The sequence below is a fragment of the Mandrillus leucophaeus genome, unplaced genomic scaffold, assembly GCF_000951045.1.
Source record: "Mandrillus leucophaeus isolate KB7577 unplaced genomic scaffold, Mleu.le_1.0 Scaffold70, whole genome shotgun sequence".
NCBI lineage: Eukaryota > Metazoa > Chordata > Mammalia > Primates > Cercopithecidae > Mandrillus > Mandrillus leucophaeus.
The window spans coordinates 4,017,140-4,044,169 of NW_012107586.1; the positions used below are offsets into that span (position 1 = coordinate 4,017,140).

General features: G+C 53.5%; 1 protein-coding gene across 2 annotated transcripts in view; it reads right to left on the bottom strand.

The window, feature by feature from the left end:
- The window catches only part of CCDC108 (coiled-coil domain containing 108), a 43,376-nt gene that overhangs the window by 507 nt on the left and 15,839 nt on the right, over window positions 1–27,030 (bottom strand). For both annotated transcript variants that reach the window (XM_011964623.1, XM_011964622.1), the window contains 23 exons: window positions 26,457–26,722; window positions 25,262–25,462; window positions 24,713–25,072; window positions 23,082–23,219; window positions 21,102–21,347; window positions 20,298–20,522; window positions 19,264–19,422; window positions 18,888–19,038; window positions 18,260–18,388; window positions 16,608–16,821; window positions 16,153–16,281; window positions 10,433–10,609; window positions 10,090–10,156; window positions 9,830–9,940; window positions 7,383–7,574; window positions 7,124–7,282; window positions 6,519–6,662; window positions 5,963–6,076; window positions 5,663–5,770; window positions 3,084–3,128; window positions 2,655–2,857; window positions 2,069–2,197; window positions 607–1,113 (listed from right to left, as the gene is read on the bottom strand). In XM_011964623.1, coding sequence (XP_011820013.1) covers window positions 607–1,113; window positions 2,069–2,197; window positions 2,655–2,857; window positions 3,084–3,128; window positions 5,663–5,770; window positions 5,963–6,076; window positions 6,519–6,662; window positions 7,124–7,282; window positions 7,383–7,574; window positions 9,830–9,940; window positions 10,090–10,156; window positions 10,433–10,609; window positions 16,153–16,281; window positions 16,608–16,821; window positions 18,260–18,388; window positions 18,888–19,038; window positions 19,264–19,422; window positions 20,298–20,522; window positions 21,102–21,347; window positions 23,082–23,219; window positions 24,713–25,072; window positions 25,262–25,462; window positions 26,457–26,722 — 4,174 coding nt within the window. The remainder of the gene's footprint in view (window positions 1–606; window positions 1,114–2,068; window positions 2,198–2,654; window positions 2,858–3,083; window positions 3,129–5,662; window positions 5,771–5,962; window positions 6,077–6,518; window positions 6,663–7,123; window positions 7,283–7,382; window positions 7,575–9,829; window positions 9,941–10,089; window positions 10,157–10,432; window positions 10,610–16,152; window positions 16,282–16,607; window positions 16,822–18,259; window positions 18,389–18,887; window positions 19,039–19,263; window positions 19,423–20,297; window positions 20,523–21,101; window positions 21,348–23,081; window positions 23,220–24,712; window positions 25,073–25,261; window positions 25,463–26,456; window positions 26,723–27,030) is intronic.

A 27,030-nucleotide genomic window follows, 5' to 3' on the forward strand; every position in this document is an offset into this window, starting at 1 on the left:
TGTGCCGCGAGCTCTATAGAGATTCCCATTCGACTCCCTTCATCCACTACAGTATGGGCCATCCTTGTTTCAATGTTACAGACGTTCCAAGTGTGGCTAAAAGATTCCAAGTTGCCAAATATGCTGCTGGTTTAAGGGGTGGGATTCAAACCCAGGCAATGTAGTAGGCATCTCAGGGTCAAGTTTGGAGAAAGGTAGGCAAGTGATGAGAGGGCGCAGAAGGGACTGGGTGGGGCCTAGGGAATCCCTACAAGGACATAAATCATCTGTAGGGCAGCCCCAGTGGGAAGTCCCACCTGCAAGACAGGTGGTCCTTTTCTGGCTCTAGAAGCCCATTTACAAGACTTTGCAGACTATAACAATTCTCCTGGTAGTCATGCCTTGGTAAATGTCAACAACCAGTTCTCAGAGAAAAAAGAATGAAGTTCAGTGTTGGTGCTCAGCTGATACTCCCGCAGAGGCCTTAAGCTACCAACATGACCTCACTAAGCACTGAGTGAGGATGAAATGTGCATACAGGCAGCGGCTGTCCTTGGCATCCCATTGCCTCCTAGGAGCCTTCTGCACTTTGCCTCCTCCCATCCTCACTGGGGCCTGGCTGCTCACCTTCTGATGGCCTCCTTCTCGTCCTGTTCTTGCTCCTCCTTCACCATGACTTTCAGCTGCTGTTGCCACTGCCATTGAATGGACTCCTGGGACTCAAGCTGTGGTGTGGGCCTCATCCCTGCCCAGCTCACTTTCTCTTCCTTCTCATCCCTCTCCTCCTCCTTCTCTATCTCTTCCTTGCCCAACTCCTCCTTCTCTTCTGTCTCCTCTTCTTCCTCCTCTTCCTCCTCCAACTCCTCTTCTTCCTCTTCACCCTTCTCCTCCTCCTCCCCTTCTTCTTTCTTCCCCAACCCTGGATCGTGCTCTGGTCTGTCTTCCTTCGGCTGCTTGCCCTTCCCATCCTCCCAGCTGCTGGAGGGTAGAGGCAGGATTGGCATTAAGTACAGGCTGTTTTTCTGGTCCCTGAACTTAGCTGACGGCTCATTCCAGAACTGGCAGAAGTACGGCACCTGCTCCACCAGGCTTTGGTTCACAGCCTCATGGAAGTTCTTGTCTTCCAGCAGGCCCCTAGGTGGCAAGGAGAAGGAGAAGGCCCTTGCAGAGGGGCCCTGAAGCCCTGGGGAGGCCTGGCTTAAGAGCTAGGTGCTAGGTGGGAAAGGGGCTGCTAGGTGGGGAGAGGGGAGCCCTGGGTCAGTTGTTCCTCCTATCCCTTCTTTCAAGGAAGACATCTTTGAGCCTCATGAACTTTTAGAAGCAAGCATGGTATGGTGGAGGCAGGGCAGGTCAGATTCACACTCATACTGGGCAGGAACCCTGGGGAGACAGTGAACTGGCTCCAGACTCATCTGCCAACCCTGGAAAAGGGCAGAACTCAGGACACAGACCTGAGAATCCCTCCAGCCAGCTCCATCAGAGCCCCACTGTCCTGAGGTGGGTGGGTCGGGGGGAAAGTGGCAGGATCTGGCAAAGAAGTTCTGTTTCTTTTTTTCTTCTCTCTCTCTTTCATTTTTTCTCTTTCTCTCCTTCTCTCTTTCTCTCTTTCTCTCTCTCTCTCTTTTCTTTCTCTCTCTCTTTCTTTCTTTCTTTCTTTGTTTTTCTTTTCTTTTCTTTTTTTGAGACAAGGTCTTGCTGTCTCCCAGGCTGGAGTAGAGTGGTGTGATCATGGCTCATTGCAGCCTCAACATCCCAGTTAATCAAGTTAATTAATGGTCTCAAGCTATCCTCGCACCTTAGCCTCCCAAGTAGCTGGGACTACAGGCATGCACCACCATGTCCAGCTAATTTTTGTATTTTTTGTAGAGATGGGGTCTTGCTATGTTGCCCAGGCTGGTCTCAAACTCTTGGGCTCAAGCCATCCTCCCACTTCTGCCTCGCAAAGTGTTGGAATTACAGGCAAGAACCTCCGTGCCCCACCAAGTTCTATTTCTCAAGAAAGGAAGAGTGCTGGAATGTAAGGGGCTCTGGCTGAATGAGTTGAAGGGATGAGAAAGTGGCAGTGAGGGCCCAGGGTGTAATCTGGTACCTGATGATGGTGGTGAGAATGTCAACCAGGAGCTGCTTCTCCTGCTTGGAGACAGGGCCCCACTTGTTAGGGGATTTTCCCTCGGAAGTCTCTGACTCTTCCCTGGGGGCCTTCCTCTTTGGCAGCTCCCTGTGGCAGCCATGACATTCTGAGTGGCCTGGGCAAGCCACCATGCTGGGGTTGGGGGCACAAGCTGTGGTGGTAGCTGCCCAGTGATGAGGACACAGATGAGTTTGAGGCACTCCCAGCCTTAATCCAAATGTAGTGCTACTGGGCTCAGAGAACCAAGCTCAAACCCTCAGAGTAGCGCAGGAGCTAGAGAGACTCCCAGTTGGAAAAAGAAGGAACAAAGAGGGGCAGGGGGTGCCTAGGTGTGTTCTCCAGGGGACTCTGGCTGTTTCGTCCCCCTTTCAAAAGGGCCTAAGTGGTAATGGGGCATCCTGGGCCCAGAGGCACTCAGTGAGTCCCACTGCCACTGCCCATGCTCCACCCCTCACCATGGGTTGGGTCTGGGCAGCCCCTGCTCTGGAGTGGAAGAGGAGACAGAGAGAAGAGGAAGGCGACTGCTGCCTTTCCATGAGCTTACCGGTGCAAAAAGTGGCAGGGAAACTCTGAGAAGAAGTTAGCCAGAAAGTAGTCGGTGGCATGGGCTCGGGCGGTAAGGCCCAGGCAGAGAATGCCTGGAGAGGGTGGCTGGGGGCAGGGCCAGGACATCTCCTCCTTTGGGGTCTGCAGTTTCCAGCTGGCGGGCCGGCTGACAGACTGCTGGTTCTTGATGGGAGGCAGCGTCTTTGGGAAGGGAGGGACATGGATGACAAGGGTTTGGGCACTGTACTCACATCACCAATGGGGTCCTTGACCTAGTTCCCCATCACATAAGCGTGTGGCCCCACTCATTGGCACTTTCATCCCTCCTTTTTGGGAGGCTGGTCCAGGGGTCGGAGGTCTCTCTGGGAGAAAGCAAGGACCCTCCCAAGTTGTCCCGAGAAGATGGGCCTGGGGCTCGCTGCCTCACCTTGTACTTCCTCACAGGTTCACAGGCTGTGCAGCATGTTCTCTTCTGTGGAAGAAGAGAGATCCTTGCTTAAGATGCAAGAGGCCCAGCCGGAGGCAGTGCCTCATGTCTGTAATTCCAGCACTTTGGGAGGCCAAGGCGGTCGGATCACCTGAGGTCAGAAGTTCCAGACCCGCCTGGCCAACATGGCGAAAGCCCGTCTCTACTAAAAATACAAAAATTAGCCAGATGCAGTGGCACGTGCCCGTAGTCTCAGCTACTCAGGAGGCTGAGGCTGGAGAATTGCTTGAACCTGGGAGGCGGAGGCTGCAGTGAGCCAAGATGGCGCCACTGCACTCCAGCCTGGGCAACACAACGAGACTCTGTCTCAGGAAAAAAAAAAAAAAAGAAGATGTGAGAGGCCTAAAGAGACTCCCCTAGTTTGATCCTCTCGCTGCCCTCTTGGTCCTGCCCAATTCCCTGTCACATTTTCCTCTAGAACCTTCCCTAGAGAAGTGCTGCCTGCAGACCAGGAAATTCCGGTTTCCTGAGTGAAGTAAATGCCATCAAATGTAGGTGGGCAGCTCCAAGGGTGCTTGCCCTGGTGCCCTGGAGCTCTGTGGTTCGGTGAGATGAGAAATCAGTCTCCCTCATTAAGATTTAATTCAGAAATTCTTTCTCTCATGCCCCCAAGGAGAGTTTTTTTTTTTTTTTTTTTTTTTTGACAGGGTCTCACTCTGTCACCCAGGTTGGAGTTCAGTGGCCCCATCATAGCTCACTGCAGCCTCGAACTCCTGCATTCAAGAGATTCTCCCAACTCAGCCTCCCAAGTAGCTGGGACTACAGGTGTGAGCCACCACACCAGCTAATTTTTAAAAATGTATTTCTGTAATGCAGGATCTCACTATGTTGTCCAAGGCTGGTCTTGATCTCCTAGGCTCAAGCAATCCTCATGCCTTGGCCACCCAAAGCACTAGGATTACAGGTATGAGCCACGGCACCTGGCCTTAGGAAGTAATTCGTATCCACAGTGGGGCCACAGCTTCAGAGGGGAGCAGTGACTCCCTGTGGGTTCAGTGTGGCAGACACCAAGGTGACCGAGGAGCAAGAATACCAGAGGTCATTCTTGAAAGAGGTCATTCTTGAAAGAGATCATTCAAGAAAGGTTGTGAAATTAGGGGAGGAACCAAGACAAAGTGCTGTCTCGTGTTTATTGTCGGACCCTCCCCCTCCCAAAATACATACTAATAGCTCCCATTCAGTGAGCACTTCCTGGGTGCCAGGCACTGTTCTAGGCACTTTACTGGTATTAACTTATTTAATCCTCACAACAATGTTACAAACCAGATATCTCACTCACATTAAAAAATATGTTTAGACTTTTATCTTTTTTTTTTGAGACAGAGTCTCACTCTGTCTCCCAGGCTGGAGTGCAGTGGTATGATCTCTGCTTATTGCAACCTCCGCCTCCCGGATTCAAGCGATTCTTGTGCCTCAGCCTCCCAAACAGCTGGGATTACAGGAAACTGCCACCACTGCCAGCTAATTTTTGTATTTTTAGTAGAGACAGGGTTTCACCATGTTGGTCAGGCTGGTCTCGAACTCCTGACCTCAAGTGATCTACCTGCTTTGGCCTCCCAAAGTGCTGGGATTACAGGTGTGAGCCACCACGTCCAGCCTAGGCTTTTATCTTTAACCTTTTTAATATGGACAATTTCAAATGTATACAAAAGTGGAGGGGATGCTACAAAGAACTCTCCGTTGCCCATTGCCCAGCTTCAACAACTAGCACCTCATAGCCAGTCTGGTCCAATCTGTGCCCCACCTCTGGATTATATTGAAGCAAATCCCAGATGTAATAGTACCCACCCCTACTTCTTACAGCTGAAGGTACTGAGACATTACATAGGTTGGCTGAGATCACAAAGCTAGAAATCATTAACTCCAGGAATGAAACCTGGGCAATCTGTTTCCAGAGCCTGCCCTTGAAGCCACAGAGTCTTCCATCAGAAGGTGAACTCTAGGCTGGACACAGTGGCTCATGCCTGTAATCTCAGCACTTTGGGAGGCTGAGGTGATCAGATCACCTAAGGTCAGGAGTTCGAGACCAGCCTGGCCAACATGGTGAAACCCTATCTCTATTAAAAATACAAAAATTAGTCGGGTCTAGTGGTGGGCACCTGTAGTCCCAGCTACTCGGGAGGCTGAGGCAGGAAAATTGCTTGAACCTGGGAAGTGGAGGTTGCAGTGAGCCACTGCACTCTAGCCTGGGTGACAGAGTGAGACTCTGTCTCAAAAGAAAAAAAAGAAGAAGGTGAGCTCTGCTTGTCTCTCCTGAATCCCCAGCATGCAGCACACAGTAGCCACTCATTAAATGCTGGCTACATGAGGCAGGGAATGGACAGCCAGCCTTCTCTATCCAGAGAGCCTCTCCGGATGGCTGTGGAGATGCTAAGCTGAGTCTAGTGAATGGAATCTAATCTCTTAGGGAAGGCTGGCTGGTTTGGCCTGGAAGGCCACCTTGGCCCACTACCTCTGTCCCCTCTGGTAAGGCCAGTCAGAAAGATCTGGGTGTTTGAGATCTACTCAGCCCTTCTCACCTTCACTTTCCTGTCGGTGATGGTAAACTCCACTTCCTGCCGCACCTTCTCATCCTTCCACTCCTGCAGCTCCTTGTGATACTGCCTCATGAGCTGCTGTGGGTACAGCTATGGCCCAGGACAGAGAGAGAGAAGGCCAAGGTCTGGAGCTTGCCCTGAGCCTTTGCTGTAGGTCCTCTCCCTTCCAAGGGCTGACTTCCGCCTTTTGCTGGGGTCTGGGGATCTCACAGCCCATCTCACCCCACCCCAGCATTGGGAGCCATGCCTCCATCCCACCTTACCCCTGGGGCTGGTTCCTACCTTGCAAATCAGGTCTACACTGTAGAAGCTGGCATGCACAGAGGCCCTCAAGGTCACCACAAATGGGACCGTCTCTTCAGGAGCCACCACCCCTATCATGGGACTCACAGACACCTGTTGATTTGGGGAAGGAGTCTCTGGAGATTCACAGGGTTGCAATTGGATAGGATGGCATGGAATAGGATGGGATGAGATGGGACAGGGTAAGACGAGATGGGACAAGATGGGATGGGATGGGATGGGACAAGATGGAATGGGATGGGATGAGATGGAGTTGGGTGGGATGGAGTGGGATGGGATGGGGTGGGATGGGATGGGATGGGATGAGGTGGGATGTACTAGGATGGAGTGGGGTAGGATGGGTTGGGATGGGATGGGATGGAGTGGGGTGGGATGAGGTGGGATGGAGTGGGGTGGGATGGGATGGGATGGAGTGGGGTGGGATGGGATGGGATGGAGTGGGATGGTATGGGATGGGGTCGTATGGGATGGGGTCAGGTGGGGTTGCATGTGTCCAGAGTTCTGATGGAGGTTCAAGGGCTCAGGGGACTCTCACCTCCCCAAAATCTAGAGGACTTGGCTGCCAGGAGAAGGCAATTTCCTCGTTCTTGGAGATGTTGTTGAGGAAGAGCAGGCGGCTGCACTTGCTCTGCACAGGGATGTTTCCCAGGGAAATATGGGACTGGGACAGGAAGACATTCTGTGGGTGGAGAGTAGAGGTAAAGAAATAAGAATTGGCCAGGTGCGGTGGCTCATGCCTGTAAGCCCAGCACTTTAGGAGGCCAAGGCGGGCAGATCACGAGGTCAGAAAATCAAGACCACTGGGCCTGGCCCTCTTGACACCGTTCAACACCCCCACTCCTGTGCCATCTTTTAACATCCTCATCCCAGATAAGAGGGTGGGATGCAGGGCCCTGTGGCAGGTGGAGCGGCTTGAGCAGAAACACCTGTGGGCACTAGGTGGCAGGGTAGGCCTCTCATGGAGCCGGTGCCACCTCCTGAATCTGGAGGAGGGTGAGTTGCAAGGCCTCATCTCAGACTCTGTCCTTCCTCAACTACATCTCATGTCCCTCCCAGTCTCCCCATTGTTCTGTCCTGGCCATCCTGGGCTCTGAGGCTCTTCCCCAAGGCCTCAGGCCTTCCCAGTTCCCCTTTCCCCACCTGTCCAGGCACCACCAGCCTAGAGTGTATGGAACTGTTGTCCCACGAGGAGATGTTGTGGAATGGGGCTGTGTCCCCCATCATATGGGGGTCGTAGCCCACTCCCTGGAAGTGGATGAGGGCCGAGTTCCATCCCAGGATGTGAATGGGCACGTCCACCTGGGGAGTTAGGAGGGTTGGGGTAGGGACTGGTCAGAGGGAGGCCTGCTGAGGAAGCCAGCACCACCCCACCTCCCACATCATCCAGGCTGCTGCTCACCATGTAGGTCTTGGCCTCAATAGGTGAGAAGATCCACAAGACCCGTGCAGTGGTACCTGGCTGGATCTCCCCTTTGGGGTTGAGGCAGCAGAAGATGGGGTGATCGAAATTTTTTTCCTGAACCTGTGACAGGACATCGGTCTGGACCTCATATGTCACAGGCACTGAGCCACCATTATACAGCTCATAAATCTGCAGGGGGCAGGAATAGGAAAATTGCCACATCAGTTCAGGACTGCAAACCAGAAAGCCTGTGCCCACTGTGGGAGCACAGGCTGATCTCCATGATGTCACCCTTTGAGTCTGTGAGCTCCTCTAAAGATCTCTGATTTCTCATGTGGCTTGATTACCCAAGAAGTATTTAACTGTATGTTCAGCTGGTGACATTTTAGGATAATCTGTAATCTTATTTGTAAAGGGGCAGCTTATTTTATTTGTCTTCAATTTAACTTCATCAAGTTTTTTTTGTTTGTTTTTGTTTTTGTTTTTGTTCTTTTTGAGACAAGGTCTCACTTTGTCACCCAGGCTGGAATGCAGTGGCATAATCATGGCTCACTGTCGCCTCGACCTCCTGGGCTCAAGCAATCTTTCTACCTCAGCCTGCCAAGTAGTTAGGACCACAGGCGTGCACCACCACACACAGCTGCTTCAAAAAAATATATTTTTTTAGAGATGGGGTCTCACTATGTTGGTCAGGCTGGTCCTCAACTCCTGGCCTCAAGCAATCTTCCCACCTCTGCCTCCCACACTGCTGGGATTACAGGATGAGCCACTGCGCCTGGCCGAGGGAGTTCTGCTTAAAGGCAAGTAAGGGGGCGGAAAGGTCTGAGGGACCAAAGACCAACTCCAAAGGTTGAGAATCATAGAATGTCCTAGAAGAAACCAGATATCTTCTGGTCCAATCCTTCCTTTTAGAGATGAGAAAATTGAAGCCAGAGAGAATAGAGTCCATCCGGATTCAGTCCTGGCCCCTTTTCCCCTTTCTGAGCACTCACTCCTGAACGTGCTGACTCTATTTCTCTAGCCTGGACCACCCTTTGAGCTCCAGACCTGGTACTATGGGTTGAATGCTTGTGTCCCCACAAAATCCATATGTTGAAACCTAATCCTCCATAGAGTAGTATTAAGAGATGATCAGGAGATGATTCAGCCACAAGGGCAGAGCCCTCATGAGTGGAATTAGTGCCCTTATAAAAGAGGCCTGTGGAAGCTCGTTTGCCCCCTCCACCATGTGAGGACACAGCAAGAAGCCACCGAACCAGGAAGTGGGCCCCCACCAGACACTAGATCTGCCCATGCCTTGATCTTAGGCTTCCCAGCCTTTTTAATTACGATAAATTATAATAAGTTAAATTACAATAAATTATAATAAATTTTCTGGTCTTTATAAGCCACCCAATCTATGGTAACTTGTTTTAGCAGCCAGAATGGACTAAGACACTTGGTGTCCACCTTCTACCTGACAAGCCCTCTTGGTTGTCTCATTAGCATCTCAAACTTGGCCAGAACCAAACTCTTCATTCTAAAGCCTATTCCTGCTCCCAGTTTATCTCCTTTTAGCAAATGGCACTACATATTCCCAGTAGCTCAAACCAGCTTCACTGTCACAGCTCCTGCTGGGAAGCCAGAGGGGTAGTGGGTGTCCACAGAAGTGAACAGAGTTGGGGATAGGAAACTCCCCTCTAGATCCAGGAAGCCCATTCCTTGGCCTCTAGGCTGAATGGCTGGAGACCCCTGCTCAGAAACACTTGGGCTTCTAAATGATTAGAAATTGCACAGCTGTGAAATGTTTGGGAAAATATTATGTCCCCTTCTTGGAGATGACCAGTGTACATTTCCAGAGCAAGGAAACTGTATTGCCGTCAATCAGTAAAGAAAGAAAGGTCTAAAGTTTCCCAAGTTCTTCACATTCCAGAAGGACATCCTTTTTGGAGCAGTGATTTTCACACTATGGCTAAGACCTACTGGTGAGCACATCTAAATCAATGTTGTGGGTCATGTCCAGCATTTTAAAAACTGGACAGAATAGAATAAAAAAGAAAATATCAGTATACTTTGCATGTAGTAGTATAATTATCAATTTGTGATACTTCCACTTTGGTTGTATGTTTACATATATACTGGGGTATAAGCATATATAACATCAAATATATTAGTATGGTTCATGGTCAAAGAAGTTTGAAGAACATTTTGCTAAAGGAAAAAAAAATCCTCATTTTTTAATTGGAACTGGACCTGGCAAAAGGCTTAGCACCAGGCACCAGGACACTGCAGCCTCTCCCCTCAAGTCTCTCCCAGTTGCCCAGTCTGGGGGTTCAACCTGCTGGCCCAGCCCCTCAAGTGCTTCCAGACAGCCATGTCTTTGTCACTCTTTCAAGGGCTGACACTCATACCTAGAGACCAACACCTAGGCCTTCTTGGTCAACAGGACAACGTGGACCACTGACCTGCCGTGGGGGTAGTGTGTCACCAATGGGAACAGGAATGAACTGGTGGGTAGTAGAGGTGAAGTGCACATACTTCTGCTCCGGCTTCACTGTCACACCTATGAAATTTAGCTGGAAATAAAAGTTCCCCAGGAGGAACTGACACAGCCAGCGGAGATTTGGACCCCAGCTCCCCAGGAGAACACAGCTCCCTGCTCCTGTCCAGCCAGCCCCGTCCTCCAGCCTGAAACCAGGGCAGGGCCAGGGTTCTGGGGCCTCACCAGGATCTCCCGGCCATGGGACACCTTGAAGAGCACTGGGAGGTGATCAGTACCGATGAACAGGTGGCTAGAAAGAAAAGTCTGGGAGTGAGTTCTGGAGCCCTGGTACAAGAAAGAGAGCAAATGGACATGACATTTCTGTGGCTTTGAGCTAGCCAGCCCCTGGGAGCAACTGGCCCTTGAGTTGGGATGGGGCAAGAAGGAAACTAGACCTCCCCTGCAGGTGAGAAGGTGGTCCTCCCAGGGAATGGCCATTTGGGGTGCCCTGGAGTCACACAATGAAAGGCCAGGGGTAGGGGTCTCTATGACTGGAAGTGCAAGGGACTTGGGAGGTGGGGAACACCTGTATTTTAACTCCACCATCTGCTCCTGCCCGGGACTCAGGCTCCCAGCCTTGGGGCTGATGGAGAAGATGCAATTGTCCTGCACGCGCATCTGGTGGAGCTCAGTGGAATTCAACTCTGCTTGCTCTGCCCAGAGCTCCACGTCAATCCGCTGGTCACTTGGAAAGAGGAAGGCCCTGGGAGACGGATGCAAAGCCATACAAAGAACTGGTCAGGCAGAACAGAGAGGCAGGGGCTCTGAGACCCCGACGGGCAGGTGGAGGCTTCTTCCATGACTCCCACACTTCATGCTCCATTTGGCAAACTGTTCCATGTGTGTCTGAGCAAATGTGGCTGTTGTGGATTCTCATTTAATAATGGCCCCAAAACCCAGGAACAGACACAGGGCCATGGCAACTCAAGCAGTGAAGAGTGGGGCTCCCACTGTGGGTGCCAGGAGTCAAGGTGTTGCTTGAATATGGGGGCCACTTTGAGCTGGCCATGAACCCTTCTGTGACAAAGCTCTTGGGAAAGGGCCATTTGGGACACCTAGGAAGGCTGGCACCACCAACTAGCAGGCCCAGGGAGTAGGGTGTCCAGGTCAACTTGGGCACAGGGTGGAGAACAGATGCCCCAGCAGGGCTGGCACTCTTGAAACAGAAGCAAGTCTGTGCACAGAGTTAATGTCCCTGACATGCCTAGGACTGCAGTAAAGTAGATAATGCACCTTAAGTAGCTGACAAAACTAGTGACAAAGGGGTCTTGAGGTCACAATCTGAAAGGAGAACCCATTTCACTCTCGGAGATGGTACAGAACTGGTTCCAGCTACAAACCGGGTGGAGGATACGACAGGGAGCATCCAGAAAACGAAAAGAAAGTGCACAACACACACCTGAGAGAAAGCACACAACGCACACCTGAGAGGAAGTGCAACACACACCTGAGTGGAAGCGTGCAACGCACACCTGAGAGGAAGCGCGCAATGCACCCCTGAGGAGAATGTGCACACACACACCTGAGGAGAATGTGCGCAACACACACCTGAGAGGAAGCGCGCAACACACACCTGAGAGAAAGTATGCAACACACATCTGAAGAGAATGCATGCAACACACACCTGAGGAGAATGCACACAACACACACCTGAGAGAGCACGCCACACACACTTGAGGAGAATGCACGCAACACACACCTAGGAGGATGTGCACAACACACGCCTGAGGAGAATGTGCACAACACACGCCTGAGGAGAATGTGCACAACACACGCCTGAGGAGAATGCATGCAACACACACCTGAGAGGAAGTGCGCAACACATACCTGAGAGAAAGCGCGCAACACACACCTGAGGAGAATGCGTGCAACACACACCTGAGGAGAATGTGTGCAACACACACCTGAGGAGAATGTGTGCAATATACACCTGAGAGAAAGCACACAACACACACCTGAGAGGAAATGCGCAACACACACCTGAGGAGAATGCGCGCAACACACACCTGAGGAGAATGCGCGCAACACACACCTGAGGAGAATGCGCGCAACACACACCTGAGGAGAATGCGTGCAACACACACCTGAGAGAAAGCGCACAATGCACACCTGAGAGAAAGCACTCAACGCACACCTGAGAGAAAGTACACAACACACATCTGAGAGAAAGCACGCAACACACATCTGAGCAGAAGCGCACACCGCACACCTGAGAGGACGTGCGCAACACACACCTGAGGAGAATGTGCACAACACACACCTGAGAGAAAGCGCACAACACACACCTGAGGAGAATGCATGCAACGCACCCCTGAGAGAAAGCGCACAACACACACTTGAGGAGAATGAGCACAACACACACCCGAGGAGAATGCACGCAACACACACCTGAGAGGAAGCGCGCAACACACACCTGAGGAGAATGCACGCAACACACACCTGACAGGAAGCGCGCAACACACACCTGAGGAGAATGCACGCAACACACACCTGAGAGGAAGCGCGCAACACACACCTGAAAGAAGGCATGCAACACACACCTGAGAGAAAGCACACAACGCACACCTGAGAGAAAAAGCTCACAACATACACCTGAAAGAAAACATGCAACACGCACCTGAAACAAAGCATGTAATGCACACCTGAGAGAAAGCGTGCAACATGCACCTGGAAGCCTCAGTAAGAGTCAGGGAGGCCTAAGTCCAAACCCTCAGAAGGAACCAGTCTTAAATTTTTTCACATCTGAAGCATGAAGAATAGTAACATTCAACACTGGTAAGTTTAGAAAGAACAGACTCAAACACAGGTGGATGGAGAGGGAACTGCTCAGCCTCTTGGATGGAATTTTGGCAGCATATGCCCTTTGACCCAGAAGTCTCTGTTTGGGAAACCAATTCGTAGGAACAAAAGCACATATGTGTGCATGCACATATATACACGGATGCCTATCACCACTTTCTTTGTAGTGGTCGTGAAAAAAAAGCAGCTGGGAACAATTAGAGTTTCCAATAAAGGGGTGATTTAACGATTTAAAGTCCACCCATATTATGGCATATTATACAGCTATTTAAAAGAATGCGTTAGATATATGTATTGATCTAAAGGAGATGTTACTGATATAATGCTGAATGAAAGCATCACTATTCCTGAAAGTAACAGGTATAGTATTGGGCTATGACTGTAAAAATAAGAAAGAGAACCACTCTGTAAATGTGTGCATGTCTGTGTGTTGTGCAAATGCTGAGTGTGAAAGGCACATTCCAAATCCGCATCACCCTAGCAGCTGGTCTTGGAGAGGGGACTGAGGAGCTTCTTACTTTTTTCCCATAGCTCCTATGTTGTCTGACTTGTTACAAGTGAGTAAACCACTGTTGTCATTTTACTGGGGATATTGAGCAGTGGTAAAATTGGAAACCTTGCTAGTTTGGGGTCCTTTAATATTTCAGCCTCTCCTTTGTCCTCACTGCCTTCTGCCTTGGTCCATTCTTTTTTTTTTTTTTTTTTGAGACAGTCTCACTCTGTCACCCAGGCTAGAGTGCAGTGGTGTGATCTCGGCTCACTGCAACCTCCACCTCTCAGGTTTCAGCAGTTCTCCTGCCTCAGCCTCCTGAGTAGCTGGGATTACAGGTGTGCACCAGCACATCTGGCTAATTTTTGTATTTTTAGTAGAAACAGAGTTTCACCATGTTGGCCAGGCTGGTCTCAAACTCCCGACCTCAAGTGATCTTCCCACCTTGGCCACCCAAAGTGCTGGGATTACAGGCATGAGCCACCGTGCCTGGCCCAGCCTCCCTCCTAAATAATTCCAGCCCCTTTCCCTTCCAGCCCTCTAGTGTGGGCTTCTACGCCATCTTGCATCCCTCTATCTGGAGGACCACAACAGCCTCCCAACCTGTCCCCTTGCCTCAAGCTGCTAATCCATTCTCCTCCAGTGTGACAGGTCTTGAAAGCTGATCCTGTCTTTGCTCCTAACTTCCCGATGCCCATCCCACGATGTCCTCAGGAAGAAGTCCAAACTCTCTGAAGGAGGATTCCAAGGCCCTGCACGTCCTGGCCCCTGCCTGCCTCCCCAGTCTCATTTGAGACTCTCCACTCTCTCCCACTCGCTGCTCCAGCCACGCATTGTACACACCAGGCCCTCTGTCTGGAAGGCGCTTCACAGCCTTTCTGCCTTTTGCGCCAGGCTGTAGGTCTAGCTTAGTTGTAGCTTTCCGTAGGAAGCCCTTCTGAAATGCTGCACACACCTCCTTCACAGCGCATATGACCCTGCAACAGGAGGCTAGTCTGCCGCACCTGGAAGGAAGGGACTAGGCCCATCCCCATTTCTATCCTGAAGACCAGTCCAGAGCCTGCATCTAGGAAGCTCGCAGTAAAGGTGTGGCCAATGAATTAAAGACTGCATGAGTGAACAAATGCCGTTAACCAGCATATTTGACATCTGAAAAGAATCTCCCCTTAAATGCAAGACCCTACAAAGGCCAGGGCCAGATAAAGCAGAGGCGCGAAGGGGAGAAGGTGTGGAGGGAGTGGGGCGGCTGCATGGTTCCCTGCTTCCCCTGGAGCTCCCCCTCCCACGTGGGGTTCCTGCCTGCTGCTGCCTCCTGGCCCTCTCTGACAGGCCTTGGCAGGAATAAAACTCTCCATCTGTTCTTTATGAGCTCAGAAGAGACGGACTAGAATTTTCAAAAATAGCCTTCTAAGAAATTGAAAGGAAATACAACAACACAAAAAGCATAGGAGAGTCAATCTACTTAGAATCCTGGAAGAGGCACGGACTGCCTTCCTGCACCTCAGATGATCTCCTGATGGATGGGCCCCGCTGGCTGGGCATGCTGCCTGGGTTTCCCCCGCCTCTGTTTCCAGCAGCCTGGACCCTCTCCACAGAGAGCGTGAGTTGGTTGCTCCTACACAAACACCGGCGCGCGGTCCCCTCCAGGACACAGGCCAACACTGCTTTTTCTGCCCCCACCCCTCTCCCTGGAGCCCTGTAGGGCCTGGCTCCGGGCCCATTCAAAGAGCCCAGTGAATGGCAAGTCTGGAGCTCAAGGCAGTCCCTGGCCTTCCCCACCAGGCTGGCAGCTGTGCCAAGCTTCCCAGTCATTCAGGGCTGGGAGCCCTCAGTTACTCACAGTTCTGGCCCTTCTCAGACAGGAGCCCCCTAAAGAGCCAGTTTCCCCATCTTCCTCCACCATGGAGGAGAAAGGGGACAGTCAGAGAGTGAGGGGCCGCTAGTGCCCCCCCGATGATGCAGACCCCACCCCTTTCACCCCACATTCCCCAAGGCTCTCTCTGCTCAGGCCAGCGAGTTCCTGATCACAGAAGCCCCATCTGCATATTTTCATTCTCCCCCACTCACTGCCACGCCCTGGCCAGACCCCTGGATCTGTCTCCCAAGTCTGACCCAGATGGAGACACTTTTTTTTTCACCTCTCTTTAGCCAAGCAAAGTTGGAAGTCATCAAAAGGGAGTTTACTAGGAAACCAAGGCACATGGTGGAGGGAGGAAAAGTCCAGGCATGGAAGCAGGATGTTTGCTGGGCACAAGTTCTGAGCCCCTGGGGGAGAAAAGCCCCTCAGACAGGACCCTCAGGGGCAGCTCTGTCCCCGGCAGCAGATCTCTGTCCTTCCCCACCAGAGACCCTCAACTTGCTCCCATTCAGGCCCAGCCTCCACGAAGCTGGGGCTGTGTCAGGTGGGCCCCAGCACTGAGCCAGTGCATACTATGTAGAAGCAACTCAGCCTTCTTGCTGACTAACTGGGGTAGGCAAGGGCTCTGGACCGGACAAATCCAGCTTTGAACCTGGCTCTGTCCATTCACGGCTGAATGGTCTTTGCTGAGTCCTTAACCTTGCTGACCCTCAGCCTCCCTGTCTATGAAAAAGTCTAGAGAACAGGAGTTTCCCACAGGACTGGAGGAGAAAAGGCTTGTAAAGCGCAGGTCCTGGTGTGCAGCAGATACCCAGCAAATGCGTCTCATTTGTTACGCTAGTAAGGCCACTATGCCCAGGCTCCATCAGGGCGGTCCCACCACTTCTGAGCCTATCACCACGTCTCAGCTGGTGACAGGTCCCAGGTCCTGCTGGCAACCCCAGTCACACCCTGGCCTCCACAGCCGTCAGTGAGGGACCCACTCTTCACTGACAGCAAGCAGCCAGGCCACCACTGGCAAGAGAGCACAGCTCTTGTTCTCCTTCAGCCTCTAGGCACTTGTCTCCCAGGCCCCCCAGTGGCCCCCTTCAAACCATACCAGTCCAGGGGCACCACTCCGTTGTTCTTCAGGGCCAGGAATACCACAGAAGGTGGGGCCTTGAATGGTGCGGCCCCGAAATTGAAGTCAAGCCTTAAAGGGGTGAGGATGTGGGGGATCTGGCTCATGCTGTGTGGAACAGAGAAAGGAGCTCAGAGATGGGGATGGGGCCAGGGCAGGGCCCTCCCAGGGATGGCTGGCTTGGGCTCTCCCCTCCCTCCAGCTGGGAACTGGAGAATCTGGGACTCAGGGACAAGGATGGGCTGGCTCTTCAGACCTCAAGCCAATTCCTCCCTTCCCTGGGCCCCTCCAGGGATGGGCAAGAACTGGAGAGCTCTTCCCTCAAAGAGATGGGAAACAGCTTCCTTGTTCTGGGGGTCTCAGTAGAAAGTTCCATGAACATCCCTAGATAGGCCCTGCCCCCAGCCCCCACCCGCACCCCAGGCTCAGCTCACCTGTGCCGGGTGGGCACCTTGTAGGTGAGCTCACAGGGGGTGGGGTCACGCTCCAAGTAACTGTTAAGTAGGTCCAGAGAGAAGAGGCGCCACAGGTGCTTCCGGGTGATACCCTCGGCACTGCCCATGGAGCTGACATCCAGGATGGAAAGCAAGGGGTACACGGCCACCAGGGAGACACAACACAGCTCCTGCTTCTCCCCAGCCTTGTTATCTGGGGAGAGGGGTGAGGAAGAGAGAAGTGGGCTTGCCTCCCACCCTCCCTGGAGGGGGCATGCAGGCCAAAGGGGCAGGAGTCCTGGGCAGTTGGCAGGACCCTCATCAGGAGCAGTGGACCCCTCTTGGGCTCTAGGGCATTTCCAACAACAGCCAGCCCTTGTCTGACACTTTCTGTGTACTGGGCATTGTCCTCGGTGCCTTATACACATGCCGGCACTTCATGTGCGCCGTGATTTGTTTCCAAACTATTTTGTTTAATAACAGCTTTATTGAGACACCATTATATACTGGGTAACTTACCCTTTTAACACATATGATTCAGTGTTTTTGTTTGTTTGTTTGTTTTGTATATTCACAGAGTTGTGCAACCATCACCACTATCTAATTTTAGAAAATTTTTGTCATCCCAAAAAGAAGCCTAGTACCAATTAGCCATCCCTCCCCATTCACCCTCCCCAGGCAACTGCTAATCTACTTTCTGTCTCCCTCTATCTATTCTGGACATTTCATATAAATGAAATTATTCAATATGTGGCTTTTTGTGACTGGCTTCTTTCACTTAGCTTAATGTTTTCAAAGTTCATGCAAGTGGTGGCAGGTATTGTGACTTCGCTTCCCTTTTCTGGCCTGTGTGACATTATTATCCCCATTTTTATTTATTTATTTCATTTCATTTCATTTTTGAGATAGGGTCTCACTGTGTTGCCAGGCTGGAGAGCAGTGGCACAATCACAGCTTACTCACTGCAACCTTTACCTCCTGGGCTCAAGCAATCCTCCTGCCTCAGCCTCCCAAGTAGCTGGGACTACAGGTGCATGCTACCACACCCAGCTAATACTTTTATTTTTGTAGAGATAGGGTCTTGCTATGTTGCCCAGGCTGGTGTCGAACTCCTGGCCTCAACCAATCCTCCCACCTGGGCTTCCCAAAGTGCTGGGATTACAGGTGTGAGCCACCATGCCCAGCTTATTATCCCCATTTGAGACATTGAAACTGAGCACAGGGAGGTGAAGCAACTTGTTAAGGTTACAAGTCCTGGAGCCAGGATCCAGGTCCAGAGCCTCTGGCCCCAGTCCACACTCTTAATTTCCTTTCTATGCTGCCCTAGACTCCTTCCAACCTGCCTAGGGCAGGCTAGTAAGAACTCCATTTTACAGAGAAGGAAGATGACGTCCAGGGAGGCTTGGGAGCTAAGATTCCACAGTAAGTCAGCACAGCTCCTAACTGCATTGGGCATACGCACATATGGACACTCATCTGGACAGACACATCTGGTGTGTGGCATTTATGCCAGACACCAAAGGCACACTCCAGCACACCCCACTCACCCTGCCAGCTCTGCCTGACGCTTGGCATCCACTGCCTCACACAGCCCTCCCCCTTCATCCTGCACTTCCCTGGCCCTGACTCTCTATGCTAGGCAGTCCAGGTACCTCTGTGGGAAAGGAGAGAGTAGCTGATGGTCCAGGAGTACTGGGACTGGCGCTTGGGACAGGCAGTCAGGCAGATGGTGTCCTGGGACCGGGGTGGCATGCTCCCCTCTGTTCGGTCCAGCTGCAGAGCTGCTCAGGGGTGATGCCGGTGGGTCAGTGGGTAGAGGAGGCCCAGCCTCTCCTCCTGCTCCTTTGCAGATACCCTCCCCTGGGCACCAGGGGAGGACAGCAGGCCCTGAGGCTGGAAACAGGGACTGGAGCCCCTCCTCCCAGCCTGGGTCAGAGGGACCACACCCAACTTTGTGTCACTGGCACCTGCTAAGCACTTTTCCCCACCTAGCAGCCCTGTGAGGTAGGCGCCTCCTGTGGCCCCTTTTAACCGATGAAGAAGCTGAGGCTCAGAGGTAGGGTCTCGCTATGTTGCCCAGGCTAGAGGGCAGTGACTCTTCACAGTTGTGATCATAGTGCACTGTAGCATGGAACTCCTGGGCTCAAGCAATACTCCCACCTCAGCTTCTTGAACAGCTGGGACTACAGTCACATGCCAATGTGCCCAGCATGTTAACTGATCTTAACCAGTACCTCCTCTCACCTCCCCTGGCCCCAGTCCCAGCTCAGGCCCAAGTACCAAGTGGGTGGTTGTCAACGGCCTCAGGGCTGCCCTGCTCCAGGTAGAGGCGGTAATAGAGGGTGCAGTTGCCATCATTCAGGAGGACAAGGAACCTGGACTGCTTGCTATTCACCAGCACATTCCCAAAGGCCAGCTGCTTTTCCTTTGCCTGGAGGCCACAGTCAGCCAGCCATGAGTGGGGGCTCCTCTAGGCCCACAGCCCCACTCTCCCAGCCCCATTTTCAGAGCATCCCCCAAGGAAGAGCAAGTTTGGGGTGTCCAGGGCAGAGGGTTCCTATCCCCTGCCCTCTTGAGGTGAGGTTCCCTGGGGCCTTCCCTCCCACATGTCCGGGCCCCTCCCCCAGCCCCCTCCTGCCAGAGCCCTCCCACTCACTGAGAGGCTGCTGGTGAGCCCCACGCCCACCAGCCGGAGCATGTAGTGGGTGGTGGCAGCGGGGTTGGCATTTGGCGACAGGCCAGCTTCCCAGACCCACATCCCCACTTGGAACAGGTACTTGGTCTCCTCCAAAGGGCTGAAGGTCCACGTCAGCGTCTGGGGTCACAGAAATGATCCCTGCAGTGGCCTGCGGAAGCCCCTCCACGGGTACCGGGCCATCCAAGGCCCCACTGCAGGGCATCATGCTATTGGCAGCCCTTTCTCAGAATCTACCGTGTGCCAGGCATTGTACACGGCACATGCATGGAGTCTCCCCAAGCCCCTCGATCCTAGATCCCCACGGGGTCAGTAGCATTATTTCCATGCCTCATTTTCTGATGAGAAACTGGAGGTTCAGCGAAGTGGGGTCCCTTGCCCAGGGTCAGACAGTAGTGAGGGTGGGAGCAGGATGTCAACACTCCAGGCTAACTCCACAGGCTATGAGGCCTCTTGTCCCCCCAAGGGACTGTCCCCCAGGCTCTTACAGATGCCTCTGCTGGTGCTTCTTGTCCCAAGTTTGGCCTCCCCAGCCCATCTGTAAGGCTCTAGACTAGGGACAGGAATCTGCTATTTTGAATCCCAGCCAGCACCCCCGCTATGACTACAGTCCCCTTCCTCACCCTCACTGGTGGCTGGCCATTTGGACCCAAATCCAGCTGCTGCAACCCACCCTCCCAGTGACCTCCCAGCTTTGGGGACCACGGATGGGGAGGTGACATGCCCCTCGGCCCTGGCATCAGAAACACTGGTTCTAGTCCCAGCCCTGCACGGCCTAACTTATGCTCTTAGTAAATGGCTGCCCCACCAAGCCTCAATTATTTGTAAAATGGTAGGAGGATGGTGAGAGTAATATTAACACCTCATCACCAGGTGGGGGAGGTTACTGTGGATGGAATAGGGGGTGCACTTGGCAAGTCTGGGCTATGATAGGCACAAGTAAGAGATGACAGAGGTGAAGGCTGCCGTCACTTGGCAGGAGGGGAGTCACTCACAAGTCTCTCGTTGGGCTGGATTAGCCCCCTGGAGGGCTGGACAGCCAGCAGCTTTCGGTGCTGCTCAGAGACCTTCCACTCGAACTGCAGGGGCAGACGCGAGGGGTTGCGGAAGGTGAAGGGGCTGGTGGAGGAGCAGCCCACCCAGGTGGGCTTGAAGTAGAGGCTTTTGTGGGTGTCCAGCTTCAGCTGCAGCGGCTCCTCCCGGCTGTACATGCTCACCTCCTAGAGCCAGAGGAAGGAGGACAGTGCCCTGACCTCACTCTGCAGTCCCAGCTCCACCCACATGTCCAGGAAGCCATGGCTAGGCAACTTTCCCCCCTTGAAGCAGGCAGTGAAAGGCCCTCTGCCAGCCTGTATACTGGCAGTTTCTGTCAAAAGCAGAGTCAGTGGTGACTGGCCCAGGAGATAATTCTTGAAAAGAACTCAGGGACTGAGAGAGGATCTATAGACCATTTCCTGGGGCCAGCCATGGACCCACTACCCCAGAACCTTTTGCTGGCTTGGCCCCAAATATCCCTCTACCACCTGCAGGTGTCTTGCCTCCCCCAGATCCTTCCTCTGGGTTCTCTGCACCCTCTTTCTTGGCCTCAGACCCCATGGGGTGGACAGGCAAGGTCCTGAGGGGTGAGAAAGTTGTTCACAGTGTGGTCAAGGGGGTTCCTTCCCTACTATGCTACTTCCTGGAGGGGAAGTGGCTCCCTGGAAATCTTAGGGGCCAACCCCAGAATGTGGCCTTGAAAAGGGTGCTTCAAGATTATGGCCCATTCCCAAGGACCCAGGTCCCCCACCTCTGCCTCCTACCTTGAGATACTGGGGGGAAGCATTGCACTGCAGGTAGAAAGTGTGCTGCTTCCAGGAGCTGCCCTTGGGGTAGGTGCAGATGAGGAAGATCTGGTGGGCCCCGGGTGCCACAAGGCCCGAGGTGGGCCGAAGGATGATGTCTGAGCCTCTCTGGGGGGCCAGGCTGAAGGTCAGCAGCATGCAGTCTTTGTTGACCAGGAGCAGGCTGCGGTAGGTGGGCTCACCGGAGGACACTGCCGGAAACAGCTGGGGGTGGGAGAGGAGGAAAGCGGCCCCCGCTCAGAGTTCCACCCTGGGACACAGGGCCGAATGGGGGCTTGGGAGGAGTTGTCTCCAAGGAAATCCGAGGTGCTGCCCTGCAGCCCAGTCAACACCCTGGGAACAGGGAATTGAAGGAGGCCATGAGCTGACACCAAAGAATGCTTTTGTTCTCCAGAGACCTCCAGACAGGGAGATAGGGGGCCACAGGCCCCTGGGAAACTCAGGCCTCCAAGGCCGCTCCTCAAGGATAAAGTAGAAATTGTTTCATTTTAGGGTGTCTTTGCATCACCCTTTGGATAACTCATTTTCAGAGAGCCTGGTCCAGAAGCTCTTGGGCTGCAGTAACTAACCCCTTCGGGCCAGGTGCAGTGGCTCACGCCTGTAATCCCTGCACTTTAGGAGGCTGAGGCGGGTGGATCACTTGAAGCAGGAGTTCAAGACCAGCCTGGTCAATATGGTGAGCCCCATCTCTACTAAAATTACAAAAATTAGCCAGTTGTAGTAGCATGCATCTGTAATCTCAGCTACATGGGAAGCTGAGGCTACAGAATCGCTCAAACCCAGGAGGCAGAGGTTGCAGTGAGCCAAGATCGAACCACTGCATTCCAGCCTGGGTGACAGAGCAAAATTCTATATCAGCAAATACAAAATAAAAAAGCAAGTAACCCTTTCTAGATGATTCTCACGCAGGTAACTGATGGAAACCAGCCCGGACAATCTCAGCTCCCAACACTCTTCAGGCATCCAGGGTGTGGCCAGCACCAGCTGAGAGCTGAGCAGGCTGCAAAACACAAAACCTGCAATCCCTGACCAGAGGTCCCCATCCAGCTGGGGTGACAGTGCCTGTGTGTGAGCCAGTGAGGGAGTGACACCAGATCTGCTGGGCTGCATAAAGTCCACAACCCACCAGGAGGAACTGCCAAGGGAAGGGGGCTGAGGGAGGTATTGAGGGGGACTCTGTGAGGCAGGAAGGCCTTTGGGAAGCAGCGGCCTCCAAGCTGAATCCTAGGGTGGCATAGGTTCGGGATAGGAGGGCAGAAGTGTAGGTGGTGAGGGGAGCAGAATCAACCCAAAGCACATTGTCCCAAAGTGGTGCTTTTCCAGCAACCAGAAGTCTAATGCAAAACCTCCAGGCGATGGAGACTGGAGGAGACATCGAAGGCGAAACTGGATTGGAAGCCGGAGGTCTGGCCCCAGGCTCTATGCTTTTCAGCCCTATGTCCTCTTGCTTGTCAGGTCAGGGCTTCTAAGGGCCTTGGGGTGGCCTGGGAATTATGATCTCCTGAGGATGGGGCTGGCTGTCGCTCTCATAGGGCAGGGTGCTTCCCAAAGGCAGGGGCTGCTGGTGTGGCTGTCACATCCCTGGGCCCGAACCCAGGACTTGGGGCACCCAGGCATTCAGTAAACAGGACACAAACAAATGCAGGAGCTGGAGGGTTTTGAACCTGAGAGTCACAGGAGCCAGTGAGTATTTCCAATGGAGCAGCAAGGGGTCAGCTGTCCAGGCCCCAGACTCTCCCCAGTCCCAGTGTCAGGGCCCAGGAGCAAGTCCTCAACTAGCCCAGATCCCCAGAATTGGCACAGCGGAGGTGGGAACAGCCAGGGAGGGTGCAAAGATGTGTTTCTGAGGCCATCAGAGAAGGGGAGAGGGATCTGCAGGCCAAGGCAGAATCTAGGGCTCTTCTGTCTCCCTCCCACTGTTGCTGGGGCCACACTCACCTTGGGGACATCTAGGGAATACTGGGGGATGTGGTGCTCAAAGCCAGAGAAATAGCTGTGGCCTTGTGCCCGCACCGTCAGGCACCAGGATGGGCACATGGTACAGTCCTCCTCAATATTACTGTAGTTCTGCAGGACCTGCAGGGGGGCCAGACCCACAGAAAAGCTCAGAGTCCTGTGTCTGCCCTGTGGGGTGCCCCACCTTGCCCCTCCCTACCCTTGTGCTGCAGGAGTCCTACACTGGACACAGACAGGAGGGCCTCCCTGGGAAGACAGTGCAGAGAACAAGCATCCCAACCAAGTCCCTCCCGCGGGGAGCTAGGCCCTGCGTCCATACAGCAACGCTCTCTTTAGTCCTCACAACCCAGGAGGAGGGTGGGGCTGGGATGTGAAAGCACCATTCATTCTGTAGGAATGAGCCTAGAGAAGCGCTGGCCAATAGAAATATCATGTGAGCCACAAATGCCAGCCGCAAATGTCATTTTAAATGTTCCAGTAGCCACATTAAAAAAGTAAAACACGTGAAGTTAATGTTAATAGTATATTTTATTTAACCCAATAGATCTAAAATCTTATCACTTTAACATATAACCAATATAAAATTAGTAATGAGATATTTTACATTCTTTTCATACTAAGTCTTTGAAATCCAGTGTGCATTTTACACTCACAGCACTTCTCAATTGGGACCAGCCACATATTAAGAGCTCAGTAGCTACGTGTGGCTGACAGTGGCTGTACTGGACTGTGCAGGTCTACAGCCTGTAACCTAAATATCTGACAGGCTCAGCCTCAGCAGAGCCAGGCGTCTACAACCTTGTTCCTACAAACCTCCACGTCACCCCATTGCCAAGGCATTAGGATGGAGGCAACTAAAGCCTCCACTTTGGAAAGCCTCCTCAAAAAATCGGATGTGGTCTTAAGTTTAGAGATGACAAGATCAGGACTCAGAGACATTAAAGAACTTGCCCAAGGTCACACAGCTGGTAAGTGACCCTGATCTTGACTGCACAGCCCTACTCTTCTCTGGGCCCCAACACATTGGCCACTGGGTAAGGGCAGTGGGGTGGGCAGAGCCAATAAGAAAGGGACAGGCAGGACTAACGGATGAGGAGAGAGCACCATGCATCTGGGGCCAGAACAGCAGGGCTGGGGACAGCCAGCACTCAGAGTTCCCTGACCCAGGGAAGCTGAGCTAGAAGCCCCTCCCATCACAATCACCTGGTGCTGCTGACTTTGTCTCCAGGCCCAGGTTCCTGCCCACTCGAAGCTCCTTTAGAGGGACCACTTCTTAATTCAAGTACTAGTAGAGAAGCCAGGAGGCCTCCTAGCCAGGAACCCCAGGGAGTGTCCCCCTGTGCACCCAGTTTTCCCAAACAGCTCGATCTCAGCTGAATCCTCCCTTGGAGGGGAGGGGAGACTTACATAAGAATGAGAAAATCAGATGGACCTAGCTGGGCCAGGAGCTTTGGAGGAGACAAACCCATAGGGGCTGCTGTCCAGCCAACAGAAAGCCTGGCACGCAGAGGATGGAGCCCGAAGCCGCCCTCGGTCACCCCCTGCTATCCCACCCAGCCGTTCAGGCTCCCAGCAGAGACCCCGCATTCCTCCCTCTCATTGTGTGCACACACCTTATAGATGGCAAAGGCTTCGAGCTCCACCGTATAAAGGCAGTTGGGGTGAGGCGGCTGGAAGTGCAGGCGCATGGCCATGGACTTGAGAGGGGGCACGTCACAGGTCTCTGGGGTCACCCAGAAGGGGCAGTCAGACCTCCGTGTCCAGACCACCATGATCTTGCCCTTGGTGTGGTTCATCAGGCACAGGGGTATAGGGTTGGGGGCCTCAGGCCCTGGGCAGGCACCAAAGTCTACCTCGACAGGTTCTATACTGACGGGTGGGGGGAAGATGGTCATGTCGCTGGTGCCATCGAAGAAGAACTCGGTCATGGGGGGGATATAAGGGTACTGCGGGGCCGGCATGTCCTCCAGATCCTGCGTGGGGAAAGAGATGGACAGGGCCCAACTGCCATTCCTCTTGCTGTGGCCCCTCCTGGACACACTCCTGTCTAGGAAAGGCTGCACCAGTCACCCCGACTACTAATGGTGCCCATGGGACCCTGGGGGCACAGGATTGCCCAAGAATCACTAGGGAAGGGATATGCAGCTAGGGAGGGCATGTACCTGGATGGGAATCATGAGGGCCCCGTTCTGGTCCTGCACTAGCTTCTTCTCCTTCAGCATGGCATCCAGGATGTCAGGGGGGTAGAGCGTCAGGCCCCGGGCCAGGTGTATACGGTACCAGGTGAGGTGCTGAGGCTTCAGGATGGCTGGCTTGGTGCTGTCCGAGTGGCAGGTCCCCATCAGGTCCAGGAACAGTGGGTCCTGTGACATTTGTCTGTGTGTGATGGGGCATGGGAGGGGTGGTGGGGCAAGGGGGTTGCTGGGGGGTTGAACTGAGGACAGAAGCTGGGCAGACAGGGTAACAGGCAGTGGGGCAGAAGCTCCAGGTGGCCAGTGAGCGAGCACTCAGCAGTGGTCTGGCTCAGCCAGGGCACAGCAGGAGTCCAGGGAAGGTCAGGAGAGAGCACCCCTGTCCTTAGGACACTCAGCCATTGCCCACCCTCCCCCTCTGCCATGACCCCTGGGCATTCTCCCACCCACCCTACTGCCAGCCCAGAGGCCTGCCAAACTAGAATTCCGGCCCTCCCAAGGGAGGAGAATATGCAGCCTCATCAGGCTTCCCTCTGGGCTTCTGTTCTTTCCTCCATTCCCAAGGCCTCCCCTAGCCCATACTAAACTGTCACGAGAATTAGAGAAAGGCACCCATTCCTCCAGATACACAGACACAGCCTGAGCCTGGGCACTAGCTCAGGGAGGGATTATGGGTTACATTTCAGCCCTGTTTGCCATCTTGGCCAGGCCCCGCTGGTCAGGGCACAGTGTGTCTGATCATGCCCAGGGGCCTAGGGTTGGGGTCTAACTTGAAAGCTCTCTGCCCTATGCATGCTATGTGGGGTGGCTCCAGGGAAGAATTAGTCTGTGAAGTCATGGAAGGCCAAGAAAAGGCAAAGCCTGCAGGGCTCGGCAGGAGAGTGGGGGGCTGCGGGTCCAAACCGCCCTCTCCCAGCCCATGAGCACTGCAGCAGCAAAGCGCCTGGCCTGGTAGCAGGGCAAGACTAGCACAGAGTGATCTCCCCTGTGCCCAGGCCGCACATTGGCTCCAAAAGCTAGGGCTGGGACCCAGGAGTGGGAGACAACCAGGCAGACAGCTCTAGAAGTTCCAGAATACAGGGGAGTGCCCACCAAGCCTTGTCACCATCACTGGGCCCCAGGGGAGCCCCTCCTCCCTCAGCCTCATGCCCTCCCCACGACTCACCTGGTGGTGGATGAGACAGGCCACACGCCGAAAGCAGATGATGGGGTGAGTGGGCTGGAAGGCACAGTGCAGGGTCATGCGGGCCTTGCCCACCAGGGTCCCGAAGGCAGGCCTGATGCTAAAGACACTCTCCAGGCAGTCGATGGCAAACTGGAAGTAGGCCGTGCAGTCCGACTGGTTCTCAATCCACAGGGGCTGCTCAGAGCGCTCCCCAAGGTTGACCCAGCTGAAGTTGACAGAGTAGTGCTGCAGGGACACAGCAGGGCCTGGACACAGGAGATGGGGTATCAGCTTCCCCAAGAATGTCTTAGACAAGGTCCCACTGAAGGGAGGTGGTACTCTCAGGGCCAGGCTACAGAGGCTCAGAGCCCTGGCAGCCTGAGCAGAACTCCAGCATCACTGGGTGCCCGTGGGACTGGAATCTCCAGGTAGTCACAAATGATTCCCCACGGGGCCACCAGAGGGCAGCAGACACCCAGGCTGAGGCAAGGTGGCCCTGGCTCTTAGGAGCAGGGAAGGAGCTTTTCAGAATCCTCAGCATGGGCTGCTCCTGTCCCCAGGGGAGACCGCTGGG